This window comes from Somniosus microcephalus, chromosome 3 (assembly GCF_052327205.1).
Source record: "Somniosus microcephalus isolate GS21.2 chromosome 3, FLI_Smic_1.0, whole genome shotgun sequence".
In the NCBI taxonomy this organism is placed as follows: domain Eukaryota; kingdom Metazoa; phylum Chordata; class Chondrichthyes; order Squaliformes; family Somniosidae; genus Somniosus; species Somniosus microcephalus.
In genome coordinates, this window is record NC_140989.1 from 339,215,403 (window position 1) to 339,238,085 (window position 22,683).

The window sequence follows — 22,683 nt, forward strand, 5'->3', positions numbered from 1 at the left end:
AAACTGTGTCCAATGCTGCATTCCAAACACAATACAAGGAGGGATCAGAATCAGCTCTAAGAATCACAGCAGAACTAGATGGCTGGTGTTATATAGTTGTGATCAACCCAGGGGCAAACCCCCCAATTCTCTTCCCCCCCCTTCCTCTCAAGGAAAGCAATTCATCTTTAACAAAAACAAGTGAGTCACTTCAAGTAGTAGACTATAACATACAAGAACATAGTACTTAAACCATGGTCTTTGAAAGCCAGCTTAAAAAATGTAGCAGAGGTTTGCTGAGATAAGATGACCTTCACGGGCCTTGATTGAAGGAGGCAGAGTTTGTGGCCCTCAAACTTCCACTATGGCACTTCTCCCTCCTGCCAGGTATTTTTCCAAGTCAGTAGATATATTAAACATACATTAGAAACAAAGAGGAAAAAAACACCAAGTGCTAAAAATCAAAAACAATAAACTAGAAATGCATAGGTCAATTAGCACCTATTAAAAAAGAGAAAATAGATCTACTGCATTACAAGTTAATAGTAACTTGGTGTACATTTGCTCTTGGGCAAAGTGACTTGAGCTTTGACCAGACATTAATCAACTGATTTAAATCCAGAGTCAAGGTTGCAGCTGACTCATGTGAACTCAAATGAGTAATCTCACACTCCTTTGCATTGACACTATATGGAATGCAAATCCACGGATATCAAACATGTTAGACTAGTCGGTCAGTAAAATAAAAACTTGTCACTAGATGGATATACATACTAGACTATATACAAAGCTTGAATAAGCCATCCAAGTTTATTGAAAAAAAATGTAAAGATAAAAATATGTACAGTTTATTAAATTACAGTGTTTTAAAATGTCCTTTAAATACATAACCTGGTGATGCAGCACACCATTTTAAAATAAGATGGTTATTCCTATGCAACTTAAACTTCTGTAAAAGGAACAATACCACACAAAGCTTTAATACTCAAAAAAAATCATTGTTCATCATGCAAATAGTTTTGAATTTGGAAACAAGTGGAGAAAGGAGAATTGGGATAATGTCTCACTGAAACACTAGTTTCCCTCCAATTGAAAAGGTTTAGTACTTTATTTACAAACACCAGTCATCCTCAGTCTTAAAAATGTGAGTTTTGGATCCTTTGAGCAAGTGTAAACTCCCACATTTTTGTTGTTGTACAAGTCTCTCTAGCAGCAATTGCAGAGTTTTATCGAATGCCATGGTGGAGCACACTGGATTGATTGGCTACCATCTTCTTCTTTTTTGCTGGGTCCATAGCAAAGCACTTCCAGATACGGATAGTTTCATCTGCAGCCACAGAACATACTGTCGTGCCATCTGGGCTCAGAGCAAGGTCCAGCACACGAGCCTGATGACCTGCATGAGAAATAGAGTAACACATTAGATGGCATGATATAGCACCTATACTCTGCAATGTCTTAATCGGACAACTGGAAAATAAAAGCAGGAGCTGCATTGTTAAAGGCAAGACCCACATAAAAGATTTCGACTTCGCCTGTGCTTGAATCATAGCACATCTAGCTTACAGGATCAAGTGGCATTGAAAGTTTAGGCAAAGGGTCTATACTCAAAACGTTAGCCTCTTCTGTTCAGTTGCTGACATTAGTAATTTACAGTATTATTTGATGTTATTTTGAATGTTCAGTCCCTAGAGTGATAACGCAAATAATTGCATTAGGCTTACTCAAGGTTAGATCTGCACACACAAGTTAAAGCTATATAGTTTTCTAATTGTATAACGTTTCCATAATTCAAGTCAGTGACTACAGTATAGTCAACATATAGTCAGACATAAAGCTGCTTAGGCATTTCAGAACTGCTCTAAAAAAAAGGCACACCAAAAGTTAAAAAAACTTGCCCCAAAAAACAAACAAATTTGATTAAACCTAGAACTTGTACAGGACATATTTAAAAACATTTCACTACACAATTGAAGCGTTTACCTTTGAGCTCAGCAACTTTAGTCAAGTTTGGGTACTTCCAGATTACCAACTGATTCTGTGAAAATCCATGACCCGATACCATTTCTTTGTATTCTGTTGACCAGACTATGGAACAGACCTACAGAAGACAATAACGTGAGGGGTAAATTTAAATTTGAAAGTACCAAAGGAAAAAATTGATTATATATGAAAACATTGCCAAGTGCCCAGCTCAACCCACCTAACACCTATAGTACTTCACCAGGGAGGGTTAACCCAAATTACCTAGTCAGGCTGGGTGAAGCAGTTAGGGTACTTCCTTCAGGGATGGGGATGCTTTTAGTGATGTGTACAGGGAAGCAAATTCATTTGCTCCTCCACAGCTCAGTCTCCATTATTGAGAAAATATTTGGATTTGTCCCTGATCCAACAGGGATGACCTCATACTTCATCCGATATAGTTTTACTCACTCACTGTTCCGTTGCAACTTCCTGCTCCCATCCACACAACTACCTCCTCATTTAGTGCCTTCTGCAACTTGGATATACAATTCCCTATTTCTGCATCCAAGGAATATATGGTGAAAAGCAGAGGCCCAGTACAGATCCCAGAAGAACCCCACTTGCCACATCCCACCAGATAGCAAAACCCTTTTTATCTCTCCTGCCTCCTATCCCCCAATCCATGTCACAATCCTGCACTCATTTTTGCTAATAATCTTGTGTGGAACCTTTTCAAATGCTTTCTGCACAATGCTAGTGATCTAAAAAAACAAACTAGATTTGTCAGAGACTACCTACCTTTCACAAATCCATGCATACTGTCTATTGGATGATATTTGCACAAGTGCTCACGCTGTCTCTGGTGAGAAGATCTGTAATTACCAGATTTTGCACTTCCTCCCTTCTTAAATAATGGATTAATGGACATTTGCAATTTTCTAATCCAATGGCATAATTCCTGAATTGAGTGTTTTGGATAATGACGACTAATGTATATGAATTTCCAAACCCATTTCTTTTACTATCCTGGCGCGGACACCATCAGGCTCTGGATATTTGTCCATCGCAAGTCTCATTATTCTGTTCATTACCATTTAAAACAAGATATAAATCCACTAATCTCCTCCCCTCGACACGTTTAGATTCCTTGTACGGCTGGTATTTTGTCCTTTCCCTCCACTGTTAAAACAGATACAAAGTACAGTCCCACTTACACAGTCCCTGCTTATCCCTATGATTGGGCAAATGGTGCTAACCATTTAGACACAGCAGGATGGAGAAACAGAGGATGAAGATTTACTAAAGTTTCTTGGTTAATCAGGCCACTGTGTATAGTGGGCAAATTGCACAAACACCAACACTATAAGCAGTGGAGACTACAAGTCTGCCAATTCCTCATTATCCATTTATAGTCTCACCTGCATCTTCTTTAATGGGCCCACATTCCCCCCACCACACCAGTTAGCTTTGATATCCCTCGCAAGTATTTCATATTCACTTTTGCATATCTAATACTTTCTGTATCCTGTTGTTTTTTATTGCTCTCCTTGTTTGCTCAATGACTTTTCCTTCCATTTGTGCAAGTCTTTTCTATTAGACATTACTTGCCCTCGTCGGTGGCCCTTGGCTCACCATCCAATCATGTTTGAATAAACATTAAAAAACTACAGATTAGGGTGAAATAGTAAAATCATCTACCTGTTAACACTGGTTTCAACTCCCATACTGCATTAACCTCACTACCCTGGAGTTGTAGAACTAACCTGAGATCGAGTATCCACAGCATTCAAACAAGATCCAGTATTGGCATTCCAAAGGCGAATGAACCGGTCATTGGTGCCACCGCCACTTGCAAGGATACTTGCTTGCCAAGGGCACCAGGCAACTGCCTAGAAAAACAAAATGAAGCAGATACAGATCAAATTGGAGCATGAATATTACCAGTTGACCGCACTTGTGGCAATGCCAAAGATGCCAAGATAGCAGCCTACAGAAAAAACATCTATTTTGCAAGTAGCTCTCAAAATTACAGGAGACAGACAAAGAGCAGAAAGTCAAGTTTTTCCACTGAAAATCAGTTGCATATTATTTTCACCGCAACCCAGGTATTTGCATTACTAGCATTTGCAGGGGTGGTGCATGAGGCATTACAATGAAGTGTGTGAGCACTGATTAGCCTGGCAGTCGTCTCATCTTTTTGTAACTTTATCAAATGGAAGGACATGTAAAATAAAAGTGATAATGAAACTAAAAAGACATAAGGCAAGACAGGGCAAGCAATATTTATACATTGGTCATTTTTGTAGCTAAAATTAACTTGAGTTTAGGGTTAAGCTGGTTTCAACATCAAAAGCACAAAAAAAAAATCAAACCAACAGCCCTAGGTGGAACAGTCAAAAGGTGAATACTGTGAAGTTCATATGGGGGAGAAGAAAAGACAGTGACAGAATTCAGACCCGGAGTTACTCCATGTACAGCATTAATCCATCAAGAGTGCCTCAGTAGGCAGTTGTCTATGTATTGTTTATAAATTCGATTCCAGTTCTGTTGTTAGTACCAGTGATTTAGAGATAGACTGGGAGTCACATTGCTACTAATGCACTACAACTAAAGTCTTCACTTTCAAAATTTGTTCAAAAAAAAATTGAATCCTATAGATCAAATTGCAAACTTAGTTAAGCCCTCATCTGTTTGCCAATAAAAGCCATTTACCTTAACAGCACCCTGGTGCTGTGTGAACGTGTGCAATGGGGTGCACTCTGCATCATTCCCAGGGATACTAGGCCAGATATTCAGAATGTTGTCATTGCCACCACTAGCAAGATACCTGCCATCAGGGGACCACTTCAAGCCGCAGACCTCTTGTGTGTGTCCAGTCAGAGTAGATACGTGATGTTCTGCTACCCGAACATCATGGTGATGGATTTGACCCATTCTGGAGCCACTGAAGGAGGAATGCAGCGATAGAAAGAAAAAAAAAGTCAAAACATTTTGTAATTCAACATTTCCAAAGTTTTTGTTAATTACTTATTCTACTATGCACAAGAAAAATATTCATGCTTTGTACCACTTTTTTTTTTTTTTTACCTGGATAGAATGTAACTGCTCCAGCAGAGTGCGCCTACTCGTACAGTGTGACTCACCATATTCCTTAGACGTTTCCGACGCTCAACATCCCAAACCTTCAAATCAAAAATGTTTACAGTAAATTTGTACTGTAGAAGTTGTGCACACTTCAGGTCCAAACAAAACAAGTACAGCTGCAAACTAGAAACATTTCAATTCCTACACATGCCCATGCTTGGTACTAGATTCAGTCCCTAAAGTGACTGTCACACAGCAATAGTGTAAAGTCTCATAAGAGATTGAAAAGTTGGGTCAGCTGTCATAGTTGGCTACTGACCAATTGCATTACCTACGAAGCAGAGTTTAGGATGCTAGCTATCTTTGACCCTAACAGTAATTGGTGTCAAGATTTGTGATCAGAGTCAGAACTAGTTATTTGCCTTGCTAGAGTGTGAAGAAATGCAGACTATAGTACAATTAGTGTCTACAAACACATACCTATCATATGGTGTACAAGTGTCAATCACAGCAATGACTGACCTCTGACAGATCATACTGGTCTGTAGACAGATTACAGTTGCTGCTTCCTGGTCTACTACAACCAAAGTGGAATCAGACCACAAGTCTCGCACTCTGCTCTTACCTGAACCTCTCCATTCCTTGTTCCAACAGCCAAATAGTTCCCTTCTTTTATCCAGGATACAGAAGCAATATAGTCCTCCTGACCCTCCAATTGTACAAGTGGTAGGATATCACCTGACTCAGCCTGCCAGAGATACACATTATTGCCAAGTCCCACAGCCAGGTAATTCAGTGAACTCCAGTCAATCAAATTCAGATCTGAGGAGGGGTTAGAAAAGAGAAAGAAAAAAAACCAAGGGAAAAACAAATTAAGTTAATTAACTAAAATGTAGTAAACCGCAAAAGTCTGAACAATGGTTCTGAATATTACATCATTACACAAAATTAAGACAGATTAGGTAGGGTTATGGATACCAGCAATTTCCTCTGCATGCCAAAAGGAACATTTAAACCCCACAACTTACAGTAATCATTTCTGATCTCTGGAGCATCCAGGATTCTCTCTGGCATGGAGGGTATATACCGGGTGGCCTTCTTGGTAGAACCTGGCGTCGTTGACTGACTGTACAGCACTCTCAGGTTATTCTGGTAACCTAGAGAACAAACAGAGACTAAAACCACAGGACATGATTGGAGGGCTCCCCTACCCAAAGGATGGGACCGCAGCTGACAAAACCACAGAACAGGAGGATTCAAGGACTAGCTAACCAGCAGCATTTTAGCAGAAACATCCAATTAAAAAAAGCTATTTAATCCTCTGCACTGTTATTTTACAGAATAGTCTTGGGCAAGTTCAGCCCCAAATAACATGCACCCTCACCCACCCACCCCATTTTATGTTAACTACAAGAATGCTATGCATCAAGTTAAGCTTCCACAAACAAACTAGATATGGACATCATCCCATGGGAGCCCACCAGGGAGGACAATTCAAGAGATTAATTCCTGGGCAGGCAACCAATCACCTCACCACCTGCCCCCTCCCCCACTTTGTGCATTCTGGGTCATGCTTTGAGCTTTTTTTGGTCAAAAGAACAGCACTGAAACTTCAGTCAGCAAGCGCATTGAAAACCAAAATCCAACACTGCAGTTAACACTAAATCAGGTCAGAAAGAACAAGTTGGGAAGGACCTTTCAAAGACCAAGCTCCCAGTATATCTACCCTGGAAATAAAGCGATTCAATTGCAGGGGAATGTGATGTGACTTGTGCTTTCCCCAGCATTCTATTTGAATTGTCACAAACCAATCTACAACAACTTGCATTTATATAGCACCTTTAACTTAGTAAAACATCTTAAGCTGCTTCACAGGAGCATGATCAACAAAATTTGACACCAGGCCACATATTAGGACTGGTGATCAAAAGCTTGGTCAGAGGTACGTTTTAAGGGGAAAAAAAAGTGATGGGCTCAGGTCTGGAGCGGCAGCCAAAATGCATATGGGAATGGACACGGAAACTCAAGTTACATAGGCATGGTTATGCAGTAAGGTAGTAGAAATAAGATAGCACTCACTCCTTGTCTTGGACCTAGTTAACCTGGTCTCAGGACAAATAGGATGATTCTTACAAATTGCAGCAGCTGCAAGGTTGACACCCACTCTAATCAGATCGCCCATCATGATCTCTGCTAATCTTGCCCATCAGACCCACTTCCTGCTCCCTCAACCCTATTTCCACTAAACTGCTGACCAATCAACTTCCTTTTCTGGCTCCGTGAGCTGATATTGTTAACGGTTCTCTCTTCAGCTACTGTCCCCCTCCTTCAAATCTGCAGTCATCACATCTCTCAAACAAACAATCCTCGACTCCTCCGTCCTTGCAAACTACCGCCCCATCTCCAACCTCCCCTTTCTCTCCAATGTCCTTGAATATGTTGTCGCCTCCCAAATCCATGACCATCTTTCCCAGAACTCCATGTTTGAATCCCTCCAATCAGGTTTCCGCCCCAATACCAAAACAGCTCTGACACAAATGACATCCTATGTGACTGTGACAAAGGTAAACCATCCCTCCTCGTCCTTCTCAACTTGTCTGCAGCCTTTGAGAAGGTTGACCACTCCACCGTCATCCAGCCGGGTGGGACTGCACGCCCCTGGTTCCATTCTTATCTAATCGTAGCCAGAGAATCACCTGCAATGGCTTCTCTTCCCGCTTCTGCATCGTTACCTCTGGTGTCCCCCAAGGATCGATCTCATCTACATGCTACCCCTTGGTGACATTGCTCGAAAACACAGCGTCAGTTTCCACATGTACGCTGACAACACCCAGCTCTACCTCACCACCATTTCCACCCCTCCGCTGCCCCTAAATTGTCAGACTGCTTATCCGAGCAGAAATTTCCTCCAACTAAATATTGGGAAGACCGAAGCCATTGTCTTTGGTCCCTGCCACAAACTCCATCCCTCTCCCCAGCATCTGTCTGAGGCTGAACCAGACTGTCAATTTTTTCATCTTATAATACTCTAAGTGCCTTGGGATGTTTTGACATTGAAGGCGCTATAAAAATACAAGTTGTTGCTTATTGGTTTTAGATTTTAAACCATTTTTGTGACAACCACATACTTATGGTGGTAGGGAGGGTAGGGCAGGGCATGTGTCATTTGGAATTTTAATGTTGTATTGTACATATTAAAATTAAATGGTCCTTTTTCTTGCCTTTGTTACCTCTAAAATTAACTATTGCAACACACCCCTGGCTGGCCTCCCACATTCCACCCTACATAAACCTGAAGTCATGCAAAACTAGGCTGCCTGTGTCCCAACTCTCACCAAGTCCCATTCACCCATCAACCCTGTGCTCACTGACCTACATGAGCTCCCAGTTAAGCAAAACCTTGATTTAAAAATTTTCATCCTCGTTTTGAAATCCCTCCATGGCCTCGGCCCTCCCCATCTCTAATCTCTTCCAGCCCCACAACCCCACCCCCTTCCACAGCACCCCCACCCAGCTAGAGATATCTGCACTCCTCCAATTCTGGCCTCTTGCACCCCCCCCAACTTCATCGCTCAACCATTGGTGGCTGTGCCTTCAGCTGCCGAGGCCCCAAGCTCTGGAATTCATTCCTATCTCGCTCTCTTTTTTTCCTTTAAGATGCGCCTTAAAACCTACTTCATCTGCCCTAATGTGTCATCATGTGGGTCGGTGTTAAATTTCGTTTTATGACACTCCTGTGAAGTGAGTTGGGACGTTTTCACACACACACAATGAATGGCTAACACGGTTACCAAATCCTAGCAGCAGCCATCAGACACATCTGCTGTTAAGTGTTGGTGGCATGTACTGTTCCTGGCAATGCTTCAGATCCAATTCACCTCACCCCTCCTCCAAACCTAAATTATGGAAGTGTATACTTCAGAATGATCCTGTCTCATTCCTCGTCACCCCCATCCAAGAATCTTCCAGGCTTAATTTCTTTCCATTCCCCGGTGTATAGCTATGTCTATGCTTTACAGTACTCAGAAATAGGTCCTCTGGCTGCTTACACATATACTGCCCCTAAAATTTAGGGAACAAAATGGCAGAAGGTACTTGTCTCCATAGTCTCACCCACACAACATTCAGCAACCTACATCAAAATTCAGTCTGAAGGAGCTTCATGTCTGGAAAGGTCAATAGTGATCTGCAGCACTCAAATTTGAAAGTGCAGACAATGGCAGCCAGTAGCAGACATGGAGTCCATCTAGTCTAATTACTTCAATGCTCTGAATAACAAACTGAAGTTGCAAAAGGATTGATATTTGGGAGAAAGTTAATTGAGATTTAAACTTGTGCTCCAAACATAACTTCTGGCACACCAACTTTTTTTTTTTTTTTTTTTGGAGACAGCCTGCCAGCCAATGACTAGAGAAAAAGGTACCAAGACAGGACCCAGAATGTAATGTACCAGATGAGAGAAATCCAACTGTAGTGCCTCAAGTATTTCATCCACTCATTTGTCTGACCCTCACCATGGGATGGCAGCAATCATTTCCTGCATATGTAAACCTACAATAATGAATATTTACCAAAACAGAGATAGCTGAAAAGGGGAGCAGATAGTGACCAATACAATCTTCAGCAGCCAAGGGCACAGCATATCTCAAGGAAATAGAGTCTGCCATTACAGTGGAGCTTTGAATCTTCTAGTAATGAAGAACACCATATTCTTCAGCTATACTAGGACATGTCATTCTGGATAGTTTAAACACATCCCACAAGAGGGACTCTCAGGATGGTAATTTCTATTGTATCCCATTTTCCAAATCACAATAAGCCCAACAGGACAGCAGAAGCAACCTACTTGGCATTCTTGACCAGCCACAGGCAAAGCAGCAGTAATAAATAAGCTGCAACCCCTGAAAGTGCTTCAAGTCCATAGAGACGGGCTCACTGGAAGCACTTTATTAATAACGAGCTCAATTCCACAATCTCAGCAGCTAGACAGAAAGTAGTTTAAAAAAAACAAAGTAATGAACAGGAAGGGACTAGAAGAGCTTCCTTTTAGGCCAGTGGTCAAGACGTTACTTCACCGGCTTGCAAATCAAGTATCTCACAACCTATGACAATCTAGCAATGATTAGATTTCATAATCTGAACAGTTTAGATTGGCCTTTCAGATGACTATAATTTTCACCCTCTTTCACCACTCCCCCCTTTTCACTTTCAACAGGATTGAATCGAAAAGCCAGTCAGATGCACTAGCAAGGAATAGCAGTGATTCTTAAAATAGCATAGAGCCTTTGCTAATTAATCTAGGTTAAAAAATTTAAATTAAAATACCTTCTGGTGCACAAAGGGGTTTCCCACTCAGACGGAGAATTTTTGCCTGCTCAACATCATAACCATTCAAGTTTAAGGACCAGGTCTTCTGTTGCTCCTGAACAAGAAAGATACTGTAATTTATTGCAAGAATCTAGATGCAATTCAGCTTATTTAGCTCAGTCATTTTTGTTGACTCACTCATTTCTGTTATAGCAGCATAAGAAATATAACAAGAAATAGGAGAAGTAGGCCATTCGGCCCTTTGAGCCTGCTCCGCCATACAATAAGATCATGGTTAATCTTCTACCTCAACTCCACCTTCCCGCACTATCCCCATATCCCTTAATTCCCAAAAATGCAATCAACCTCGGTCTTCAATATACTCAACGACTGAGCATCCACAGCTCTGAGAATTCCAACGATTCACAACAGTGAAGAAATTTCTCCTCATCCCAGTCCTAAATGGCAGACTCCTTATTTTGAGACTGTGACCTTGTGTTCTAGATTCCCCAACCAGGGGGGACATCATCTCAGCATTAACCCAGTCAAGCCCCTTAAGAATTTTATATGTTTCGATGAGATCACCTCATTCTTCTATATTCCTTCTATAGGGAAGATAGGCCTAGTCTACTCAGTCTCTTTTCATAGGGCAATCCTCTCATCCCAGGAACCAGTCTAGTGAACCTTCGTTGCACTCCCGCTAAGGTAAGTATGTCTTTCTTCAGGTAAGGAGACCAGAACTGTACACAGTACTCCAGGTGTGGCCTCACCAATGCCCTATATAATTGTAGTAAGGCTTCTTTACTCATACTCAAATCCCTTTGTAACAAAAGCTAACATATCATTTGCTTTCCTAATTGCTTGCTGCACCTGCACGTTAACTTTGTGATTCATGTACAAGGACACCCAGGTCCCTCTGAGTGCCAACATTTCCCAGTCTCACCATTCAAAAAATAGCCTGCTTTTGTTTTTCCCTACCCAAAAGTGGATAACTTCACATTCCCCACGGTCTTGCCCACTCAGTCAAGCAGTCTCTATCCCCTTGCAGCCTTTTTGCATCCTCCTTTCAGTTTACTTTCCCACCTAACTTTGTATCATCAGCAAACTTGGATACGTTACCCTCAGTCCTTTCATTTAAGTCATTAATATACCACTACCACCCCTGTATCGAGCATGCGGAAGATGTGACCCGTCCATCGGAGCTGATCGAGCGTGGTCAAAGCTTCGATGCTGGGGATGTTGGCCTGAGCGAGAACAGACGCTGGTGCACATATCCTGCCAATGGATTTGCAGGATCTGTGGAGGCAGCGTTGGTGGCACCTCTCCAGTGCTTTGAGGTGCCTGCTGTATGTGGTTCATGTATCTGAGGCATACAGCAGGGTGGGTATCACTACTGCTCTGTAGACCATGAGCTTGGTGCCGGGTTTGAGGTCCTGGCCTTCAAACACTCTTCCTCAGGCGACCCTGGCACACTGAAGGCGGTGTTGGACTTGGTCATTGGCGTCTGCCCTTGTTGACAGTAGGCTCCCGAGGTATGGAAAGTGGTCCACCATCTCGTCTCATTTTGAATACCTCTTAATGCCTCTTCACTTCTTTTGTTCTCTCCCAACCCTGCCTTTCGATCTATTTCATTTCCTTTCCAGTTTTGAAAAAAAAAAAAAAGGGTTAGACCTGAAACGTCGACTCTAATTTCTCTCCACGGATGTTGCCTGGCCTGCTGAGTTTTTCCAGCATTTTCTGTTGTCCAAGGCCTTGTCGTGGATTTTGATAGTCAGGTGGCAGTACTGTTTGGCGGGGGCAGGTTGGGAGAGGACCTTTGTCTTACGGATGTTTCGTGTAAGGCCTATGCTCTCGTACACTTCGGTGAAGATGTTAACAATGGTTTGGAATTCGACCTGTGAGCGCAGACAAGTGTTGTCTGCATACTGTAATTCGACAACAGAGGATGGGACGACCTTGGATCTGGACTGGAGACAACAGAGGTTGGACAGTTTCCCGTTTGTTCTGTAAATTAGCTCCACTCCAGTGGGGAGCTTAGAGGGAGAGATGGAGCATTGCAGCAAGGAAGATCAAGAAGAGCATTGGTGCAATGACACAGCCTTGCTTGACCCCGGTCCGTATGTGAATTGGGTCTGTGGTGGAACCGTTGCTCAGGATCACAGCTTGCATGTCGTTGTGAAGCAGGTGGAGGATGGTGACAAACTTTTGAGGGAAGCTGAATTTGAGGAGGACACTCCATAATCCCTCACGGTTGACAGTGTCGAAGGCCTTTGTGAGATCAGAGAAGGCCATGTACAGCGGTTGGTGCGGTTCCCTGCATTTCTCTTGTAATTGACACGTGGTGAAGATCATGTCCATTGTGCCTCTTAGTGGGCGGAATCCACATAGCAACTCTGGGAGGAGCTCTTCGGCCACTGGGAGAAGGCAATTGGGGAGGATTCTTGCCATGACTTTCCTTGTGGCAGACAGCAGGGAAACTCCTCTAATTACCACAATCTGACTTGTCACCTTTCTTGAAGATGGTCACAATTACAGCGTCTGAGATCCCCTGGCATGCTCTCCTCCTTCCAGATAAGAGAGAAATGAGTTCATGAATTCACGCCAGTAGTGCTTCTCCGCTATGCTTTAGTGCCTTGGCAGGGATTCCATCTGCTCCTGAGGCCTTGTTGTCTGGCCAACACTTAGGGAAGTGTAAATTTTCCATTTTAGGGAAGTGTAAATTCCTCTATGCATTGGGAAGTCATTTTACTTTGATTGCTGTTTGCGCAGGTGGAATGGATCCAGATCTCTTGGCTTGACTTGTGCTTGCACTGGGAACAATTTTTGATCGAGTTTTGTAATTAGGCCTAGGTGCAATATGGAGCCCAGCATGTTGGTTGGGGTCATATCCTCCCACACTTGGCCGGCCAGACCATCACGTCTGCTCTTTGAAAGAGCTATCCAATTATGCTCTTTATACTTTAATTATAATAATTTAATTATACTTTAATCTTTGTGTGTTTGTTAATCTAACAGATCAAGTAAACAGAGAGATGTGCCTGGTAACCTCAACCACTGAAACCACTTCAAAAATGAATAGTGGGATGTAGAATCTATTCCTCATACCAGAGAGTGCAAGCAAAATGTCTGTTTCTAACCTGCCTCCAAATAGCAGTCAAAAGTACAAACAAGGGCAAAAAATATATACAATTACCTATAGCATTCAGGAAGAAGTTTTGCAATCACACTCTGAACCATAGAAATGAAGTACTTTATAATAGATCAATAGTTTGATGCTCAATTTAGTCCTTTTTCATATCAATTTCCTACTGGAACCTTTGGCACTCACCTTCTTGGTTGGAGATTCATTTTCTTGCTCACTTTCTTTAGAGATTAAGAAATGTGCCACATCCATTTGCACTGCATTACGGGCTGGAATGTAACGATCACCGCCTACTTTTGATGGTGTCCCTTGAACTCGGGAACATTTAGAAGATTTAGGAGTTTTCGTTTTCCCTGCAAGGCAGGCAGAAAGGCTCGATTAAATGATCTTAGTAGAGTGCAGCTTTCCCCATTCTTTGTGCATTTCAACCTTCACATATAAATCAACAGTTATTCATTTTTGGAGGGGGTGGGGAGAAAGGAGGAAGTAGTGAGGGAAGTGAAGAAAAACTAGAACTCCTTTAAGAGCTTAATACTAAAAGTCATGTATTTCCACTCCACTGATCAATCTATACTTTATCCTGAAACTACACAGCTTTTTTTTTTTTAAGGAACTAAATAAAGTAAGTGGTAATGCAGAGAGGTAGCTTCCTTCCAACAAGAGCACCAGTCTTCGCCAGCAGCCACATAGAAATAAGCATTGCTAGCTCAGAATGTCACAGGAGCAAGTGCTGGTCACCTTGACTGGTGCAATAACAGTAGTATATCAGTTCTAATTTCTCTAGATTAGTGCATCCAATACATTAGTCACTAGCCAAATGTGGTTAATTGCATGTCTGATTACTAAATATAAAATGAGTAATAGACACCATCATTGGGCATGTGATCTGAACACTCAGTTGCACAGTGTATCCATGTGTACTTTAACCTTTTTGGGAGTTTGCTGGCAAGACGAAAAGCAGAGTATGCTAATGTTTTGATCGTTGAGTGCTTTACCATTACTGAATGCTGGTAGATGTTAGTTAAGTAAAGTACTTTTACCTGCATTGTACGAGTTCATGCAAGGAGCTTTCCACTAAAATGAGTGCACGTCACCATAGCCACACTTGTGTATGGACAACTGCTATAAGCATCAACGCAGGCCCCAGGGATTTTTTTTGTATCGGACATTTTGAATGACCATCAGCCTGTTTGAAGATGGGAGGGGCCCAGGTGTTCGTGATGGACAGGAGATTCCAGCCAGGCCTACAAACTAATTATGGGAGAATGTCTGGGCAGACAGAATTCCCTGGGAAGACAATGGGTGACTCATAGTGACGAGCACCTAGATGAGATAGCCCCGAAAGGCAGGAACCAGACAAAGGCCATTGTAAATTAATGGGAAGCCACTTAACCCAGGATCAGGTGAGAAGTGTGGCCCATCATCTACCATTAACACCAGCACCTAGATGGGATAGCCCCGATTAAAAAGACATCACTGCAACTACACAGACCTTAATGAACTTTAAGGGTATAGAGAGAAGGCAGCTCTGGGGCCTCTCTCTCGCTTGCTCTCGAACGAAGCACTCCGTCCGGGACAGAGAGAAGAAACCACCACGAGTGACAAGAGCCTCGCCTTGCTCTTCAACTGTAGGAACGAACCTCGAAACTGGGACTTGGATACTGCATCGGCGATACGGAACCAGGAGACACGTTCTACACAGGGGAGCAGCCAGCAAGAAAATGGACAATCGGGGTGAGCATTGTTCAAGCCCACGCATCCTTAAGACCACCGGTACTGTGTGAGGGGGTGTAGTGTCCCAACCAATCCAGAGGGGTTTAGTGGGGAGGTTGTGTGTGTATTATATAGTGTATGTTCCGGGGTTTGTGGGACAAGTCCGTGTTATACTCTGTATTGCAACACTGATTGTAAGCGTCTTAATGTGAGACAGGGGCCTGTTCGACGGGCCAAGTTGTATTGTTGTACTGCTTGTTTTATGCCACCAGACATTTTACATACTGGAGGCGGGTGTGTGTGTTAACCTTATTAAACACCACGGTTGAGTCTGAAAAGCTTGTCATAGAGTCATAGAGTAATACAGCACAGATAGAGGCCCTTCGGCCCATCGTGTCCATGCCGGCCATCAAGCCCTGTCTAATCTAATCCCATATTCCAGCATTTGGCCCGTAGCCTTGTATGCTATGGCATTTCAAATGCTCATCCAAATGCTTCTTAAATGTTGTGAGGGTTTCTGCCTCCACAACCCTTTCAGGCAGTGAGTTCCAGACTCCAACCACCCTCTGGGTGAAAAAGTTCTTTCTCAAATCCCCTCTAAACCTCCCTCCCTTTACCTTGAATCTATGCCCCCTAGTTATTGACCCCTCTACTAAGGGGAAAAGCTCCTCAGCATCCATCCTATCTATGCCCCTCACAATTTTGTACACCTCAATCATGTCCCCCCTCAGCCTCCTCTGCTCCAAGGAAAACAAACCCAATCTGCCCAGTCTCTCTTCATAGCTGAAGCGCTCCAGCCCTGGTAACATCCTGGTGAACCTCCTCTGCACCCTCTCTAACGCGATCACATCTTTCCTGTAGTGTGGCGACCAGAACTGCACACAGTATTCCAGCTGTGGCCTAACCAGTGTTTTATACAGCTCCATCATAACCTCCTTGCTCTTATATTCTATGCCTCGGCTAATGAAGGCAAGTATCCCATATGCCTTTTTTACCACCTTATCCACCTGTTCCGCCGCCTTCAGGGATCTGTGTACCTGCACACCCAGATCCCTCTGACCCTCCGTCTTGCCTAGGGTCTTACCATTCATTGTGTATTCCCTTGCCTTGTTAGACCCCCCAAAGTGCATCACCTCGCACTTTTCCGGGTTAAATTCCATTTGCCACTGTTCCGCCCATCTGACCAACCCATCTATATCGTTCTGCAGACTGAGGCTACCCTCCTCGCTATTTACCACCCTACCAATTTTAGTATCATCCGCGAATTTACTGATCATACCCTTTACATTCATATCCAAGTCATTAATGTAGACCACAAACAGCAAGGGACCCAGCACCGATCCCTGTGGTACCCCACTGGCCACAGGTTTCCAGTCACAAAAACAACCTTCGACCATCACCCTCTGCCTTCTGCCACTAAGCCAGTTTTGTATCCAATGTGCCAAGGCACCCTGGATTCCATGGGCTCTTACCTTCTTGACCAGTCTCAATCCTGTTCACCGTAATTCCTGTCATATAGAACTAAGTAGGAGGGGCGATTCGAACCAAGGCAAACCACCTACACTGCTCTGGATACTATCTTTTACACACTACCCAGATAAACCCAATACATACTGATCTGCAACATGTCCATCATGAGTACAATGATCTGATGTTTCCTAGCAGCTACTACTACCCCAAGAAATACTGTATAATAAAAGTTCTGCAACCCATTCAGCAGAATGTACAATTATGAATTTGTCTGATGTTCATTACTAATGAAACTTTCCCAGATTGGCAAACATTGAACTGTATCTACATAGTACATTAATGTTCTGTGGCACTCATACTTTCTCTAAAGGCAATGCATACTGGACGACAAAGAACGGTTTGCAGAAAATAAAATTTGATAAGTCATAATTCCAAGCCTGCAAGTCAAACTAAACAAGCTACTTCCACACTTGCAGCAGGAATCCAAAGGCCAGACACTGTCTGCCTTCAATTGGGATCCTCAATCAAATATAGTAGCGTGGCCACTAGGATGGGGGACTATACACATGTACATAGTAATAAATTATTAATTTTGTCCTTTCAAACTGGAAATATTCTAGCTAGAGAAGACATTTTAAGTTATACAATACCAGGATAAAGAATGATTATAGGTCCAACACTAACGATCAAAGCAATTAGACAATTAAATCACAAAGCTCTCCAGATGACAGCCATAAAGACCAACAAATTTCTAGATCTTATTCTGATCTGTGCGGTTAGTGATTTTCACATTAGAAAGGAGGGAGGCAGGGCAGGGGAAGAAAGCATCTCACCTCTGTTTACTACCCACAAATCACTGCTAGAAAGGCAAGTGTGGACATCGAGAGCACAGGGCCACACTGGGATACAATGCCCCCTCTCTGGTTAGATAGCCTATTGACACCATCAGGGCTCACACTTGGGCAGAGTTCTGGAAAGTACCTGGAACTGTACCCTAGAAGGGGCCAGTGTTTTCAGGAAAGGCGGGAAGAAAATTGGCACATTTCGCCTTTTTAAAAAAAAGTGTACTGGCTGTTGTGGAACATGTCACACGCCAGATTGTTATGAATATTCTAAAGAAATTTAGTGACAACACTGATCCAGCAAATATCACATCCACTTTTGAGATTAGTCAAACCAGTTGTCTAGATATATAGAATCCCAGAATGGTTACAGCACAGAAGGAGACTATTCGGCCCATTGAGCCTGTGCCAGCTCTCTGCCAGCCCACTTCAGCTAGTCCCACTCCCCTGCCTTTTCCCCATAGCCCTTCAATTTTTTTTTCCTTCAGGTACTTATCCAACTCCCTTTTGAAAGTCATGATCGAGTCTGCCTCCACCACCCTTTCAGGTAGTGCATTCCAGATCCTAACCACTCGCCGAGTAAAAAAGTTTCGCATGTCACCTTTGGCTCTTCTGTCAATCACCTTAAATCTGTGTCCTCTGGTTCCTGACCCTTCCGCCAATGGGAACAGTTTCTCTCTATCTACTCTGGCTAGATCCCTCAAGATTTTGAACACCTCTAGCAAATCTCCTCTCAAACTTCTCTGGTCCAAGGAGAACACCACCAGCTTCTCTAGTCTATCCACGTAACTGGAGTCCCTCATCCCTGGAATCATTCTCGTAAATCTTTTCTGCACCCTCTGTAAGGCCTTCACATCCTAAAGTGTGGGGCCCAGAATTGGACACCGTACTCCAGTTGAGGACAAACCAGCAATTTATAAAGGCTCATAACTTCCTTGCTTTTGTACACTATGCCTCTATGAAACCCAGGATCCCGTATGCTTTTTTAAATTGCTTTCTCAACCTGCCCCCTTCAATGATTTGTGCACATATACCCCCAGGGGTCTCTGTTTAAGCACCCACTTTAGGAATGTACCTGTTAGTTTATATTGCCTCTCCTCGTTCTTCCTGTCAAAATGTATCACTTCGCACTTTTCTGCATTAAATTTAATCTGCCACGTGTTTGCCCATTCCACCAGCCTGTCTATGTCGTCGAAGTCTATCACTATCCTCCTCACTGTTCACTATACTTCCAAGTTTTGTCTCAACTGTAAATTTTGAAATTGTGCCCTGTACACCCAAGTCCAAGTCATTAATATATATCAAGAAAAGCAGTGATCCTAGTACCGACCCCTGGGGAACACCACTGTATACCCTCCTCCAGTCCAAAAAACAACCATTCCCCACTACTCTGTTTCTGGTCACTTAGCCAATTTTGTATCCATGCTGCCATTGTCCCTTTTATTCCATGGGCTTCAACTTTGCTGGCAAACCTATTATGTGGCACTTTGTCAAACACCTTTTGGAAGTCCATATACACCACGTCAACCACTTTGCCCTCATCAACCCTCTGTTATCTCATCAAAAAACTCAACCAAGTTAGTTAAACACAATTTACCTTTAACAAATTTGTGCTGGCTTTCCGTAATTAATCCACACTTACCAAGTGACTTAACTTTGTCCCAGATTATAGTTTCCAGAAGCTTCCCCATTACCAAGGTTAAACTGACTGGCTTGATCCTTGCACCTTTTTGAACAATATGCAGAAAGTGCCAACAGGGGCTGTTCTTACAGACAAGCACTTCCAACATCCTGGGATCTGCTGTTAGGCCACTAATGGGAAGAACTTCATACTGATTGTCTACCTCCTTATTGAAGTCTCAAGTACTTTCTGTAAATTTGTAATCCAGTACAATACACATTCCATTCTGAAAGTACACCTATTTTGAGATCACTTCTCTACCAGCTAGTCTTTAAAGATATAAATTCATTTTATAAATTATATATGTAGTATTAGCTTTACTTTTTCTGCAGAAGAAATGCCACAATGAGTTTACTTCAATGTTTTCCCTCCTTAAAATGTCATTACCATACCACAGCTGGGTGAACCAAGAACAGAATAAGGCACACAGAAGCAAATGTGTCCGAGGTCAAAGGTTACCCAAACATTATAACTATGAACAGAGTAGGCCAGGTGCACAATGAGCCCAGACTCAAGAGGAACTATATATTTATGGTTCTGATGAAGGGTCCCAGACCTGAAACTTTAACTGTTTCTCTCTCCACGGATGCTGCCTGGCCTGCTGAGTGTTTCCAGCGTTTTCTGTTATTTTATATATTTATGGTTCGGTTTCTCTACCTCTTTTCCCCCCTCCCCCCCCAAAATTTAGGAGGCATTGGTCTGAAAATTTAATTAAAAATGCTCTCTAAAATACAATTACCATTGAAAAAAATTAAGCCAAACATTAGAGACTGGCACAATGTTAATACAGTTGAAAGTTTAAAAGTTACTCCAGCTACCTGGTGTCTTGCTGGGCGTCAGCACCTTTGACGTGTTCAGTGACCGGTTTGTAGTTTTCATTGGCGACAGGCCACTGATATTAGCTGAAGTAGACAATGACCCAGAAACACTACTGGTCTCCTTCGCTTTCCGCTGCCACCTGGCCAACGGCCCGTTTGTTATGGGAGCATCCAATTTCAGGAGGTTGTTGATATCACTCTCAAAGACAAACTGAGACATTCTGTTCACACACTTCTGTGTAGAAAGAGGACATTAAAAACACAAGTCAGGAGATCATCCACAAACTCACCTATAGTTATACACATCTTTCATAGAAACATAGAAGATAGGAGCAGGAGTAGGCCATTCGGCCCCTCGAGCATGTTCCTCCATTTAATACGGATATGATATAATTGGGATTACGGATACACGGCTCCAGGGTGACCAAGGCTGGGAATTCAACATCCAATTCAATATTCTGGAAGAACAGGCAAAAAGGAAAAGGCGGTGGGGTAGCATTGCTGGTTAAAGAGCAGATTAACACAATAGTAAGGAAGGGTTATTAGCTCTGATGTGGAATCTGTATGGGAGAGCTGAGAAATACCATGGGGCAGAAAACGTTAGTGGGAGTTGTATACAAACCCCCCCCAAACAGTAATGCTGAGGTTGGGGATGGTATTAAACGGGAAATTAGAGATGCGTGCAATAAGGGCACAGCAGTTATCATGGGTGACTTTAATCTACATATAGATTGGGCTAACCAAATTAGTAACAATACAGTGGGAGAGGAATTCCTAGAGTGTATACGGGATGGTTTCCTGGACAAATGTGTCAAGGAACCAACTAAAGATCAGGCTATCTTAGACTGGGTATTATGCAATGAGAAAGGATTCATTAGCAATCTTGTTGTGCGAGGCCCCTTAATATAATTCTTAATGAAGATGGAGAGTGAAGTAGTTGATTCAGAGACTTGGGTACTGAATTTAAATAAAGGAAACTACGACGGTATGAGGCGCAAGTTGGCTAGGATGGATTGGGGAATGTTACTCAAAGGGTTGACGGTGAATAGGCAATGGCAAACATTCAAAGATTGTATGGATGAACTACAGAATTTGTTCATCCCAGTTTGGCATAAAAATAAAACAAAAAAGGTGACTCAACTGTGGCTAACAAGGGAAATCAGGGATAGCATAAGATCCAAGGAGAGGACATATAAATTGGCCAGAAAAAGCAGCAGACCTGAGGATTGGGAGCAGATTAGCATTCAACAAGGAATTAATTAAGAGGGGGAAAATAGAGCATGAGTGTAAGCTTGCAGGGAACATAAAAACTGACTGTAAAAGCTTCTATAGATATGTGAAGAGAAAAAGATTGGTAAAGTCAAGCGTAGGTCCCTCGCAGTCAGAATCAGGGGAATTTATAATGGGGAACAAAGACATGACAGACCAATTAAATACATTCTTTGGTTCTGTCTTCACAAAAGGAGGACACAAATAAACTCAGATGTCAGGGAACATAGGGTCTAATGAGAGGGAGGAACTGAATGAAATCAGTATTCGTAGGGAAATTGACGGGATTGACGGCCGATAAATCCCCAGGGCCCGATAATGTACATCCTAGGGTACTTAAGGAAGTGGCCCTAGAAATAGATGCATTGCTGGCCATCTTCCAAAATTCTAGAGACTCTGGAACAGTCCCCATGGATTGGAGGATAGCTAATGTAACCCCACTTTAAAAAAAAAAAGAAAACTGGGAATTATAGACTGGTAAGCCTGACATCAGCAGTGGGGAAAATGCTAGAGTCCATTATAAAAGATGTAATAGCAGAGCATTTGGAAAACAGTGACAGGATCAGACAAAGTCAACATGGATTTACAAAAGGTAAATCATGCTTGACTAATCTACTGGAATTTTGTGAGGATGTAACTGGTAGAATAGATAAGGGAGAACCAGTGGATGTGGTGTATTTGGACTTTTAGAAGGCTTTCGATAAGGTCCTGCATAAGAGACTAGCGTGCAAAGTTAAAGCACATGGGATTGAGGGTAAGGTACTGACTTGGATAGAGAACTGATTGGCAGACAGGAAGCAAAGAGTTGGAATAAACAGGTCTTTTCCGAGTGGAAGGCAGTGACTAGTGGGGTACCGCAGGTATCGGTGCTAGGACCCCAGTTATTCACAATATATATTAATGATCTAGACGAGGGAACTAGATGTAATATCTCCAAGTCTGCAGACGACACAAAGCTGGGTGGGCGTGTATTCTGTGAGGAGGATGCAGAGAAACTCCAGTATGACATGGACAGGTTGGGCGATTGGGCAGATGCAGTATAATGTGGATAAATGCGAGGTTATCCACTTGTGGCAAAAACAGGATGACAGATTATCTGAACGGCAATAGATTCGGAGAAGGGGAAGTGCAACGAGACCTGGGTGTCCTTGTGTACCAGTCACTGAAGGTAAGCATGCAGGTGCAGCAGGCGGTTAAGAAGGCAAATGGTATGATAGCAAAATACTGCAGATGTTGGAAATCCGAAATAACAGAAAATGCTGGAAAAACTCAGCAGGTCAGGCAACATCCGTGGAGAGAAATTTGAGTTGACGTTTCGGGTCGAACCCTTCTTCAAAACTGGAAAGAAAAGGAATTAGATCGAAGGCAGGGCTGCGATCAGACAAAAGAAGTGAAAGAAACAAAACAGCTAGA

The 22,683-nt window shown here is 42.7% G+C and overlaps 1 protein-coding gene across 1 annotated transcript in view; it reads right to left on the reverse strand.

Moving 5' to 3' along the window:
• Nucleotides 1-770: 770 nt before the first annotated feature.
• Nucleotides 771-22,683, reverse strand: part of cdc20 (cell division cycle 20 homolog) — a 30,747-nt gene continuing 8,834 nt past the window's right edge. Inside the window, exons 2-11 of the mRNA XM_085983237.1 lie at nucleotides 20,002-20,236; nucleotides 13,664-13,830; nucleotides 10,354-10,450; nucleotides 6,057-6,185; nucleotides 5,654-5,850; nucleotides 5,032-5,126; nucleotides 4,657-4,888; nucleotides 3,708-3,833; nucleotides 1,963-2,080; nucleotides 771-1,375 (exon numbers count right to left, since the gene is read on the reverse strand). Coding sequence (XP_085839363.1) covers nucleotides 1,206-1,375; nucleotides 1,963-2,080; nucleotides 3,708-3,833; nucleotides 4,657-4,888; nucleotides 5,032-5,126; nucleotides 5,654-5,850; nucleotides 6,057-6,185; nucleotides 10,354-10,450; nucleotides 13,664-13,830; nucleotides 20,002-20,221 — 1,551 coding nt within the window. The 5' untranslated portion in view covers nucleotides 20,222-20,236 and the 3' untranslated portion in view covers nucleotides 771-1,205. The remainder of the gene's footprint in view (nucleotides 1,376-1,962; nucleotides 2,081-3,707; nucleotides 3,834-4,656; nucleotides 4,889-5,031; nucleotides 5,127-5,653; nucleotides 5,851-6,056; nucleotides 6,186-10,353; nucleotides 10,451-13,663; nucleotides 13,831-20,001; nucleotides 20,237-22,683) is intronic.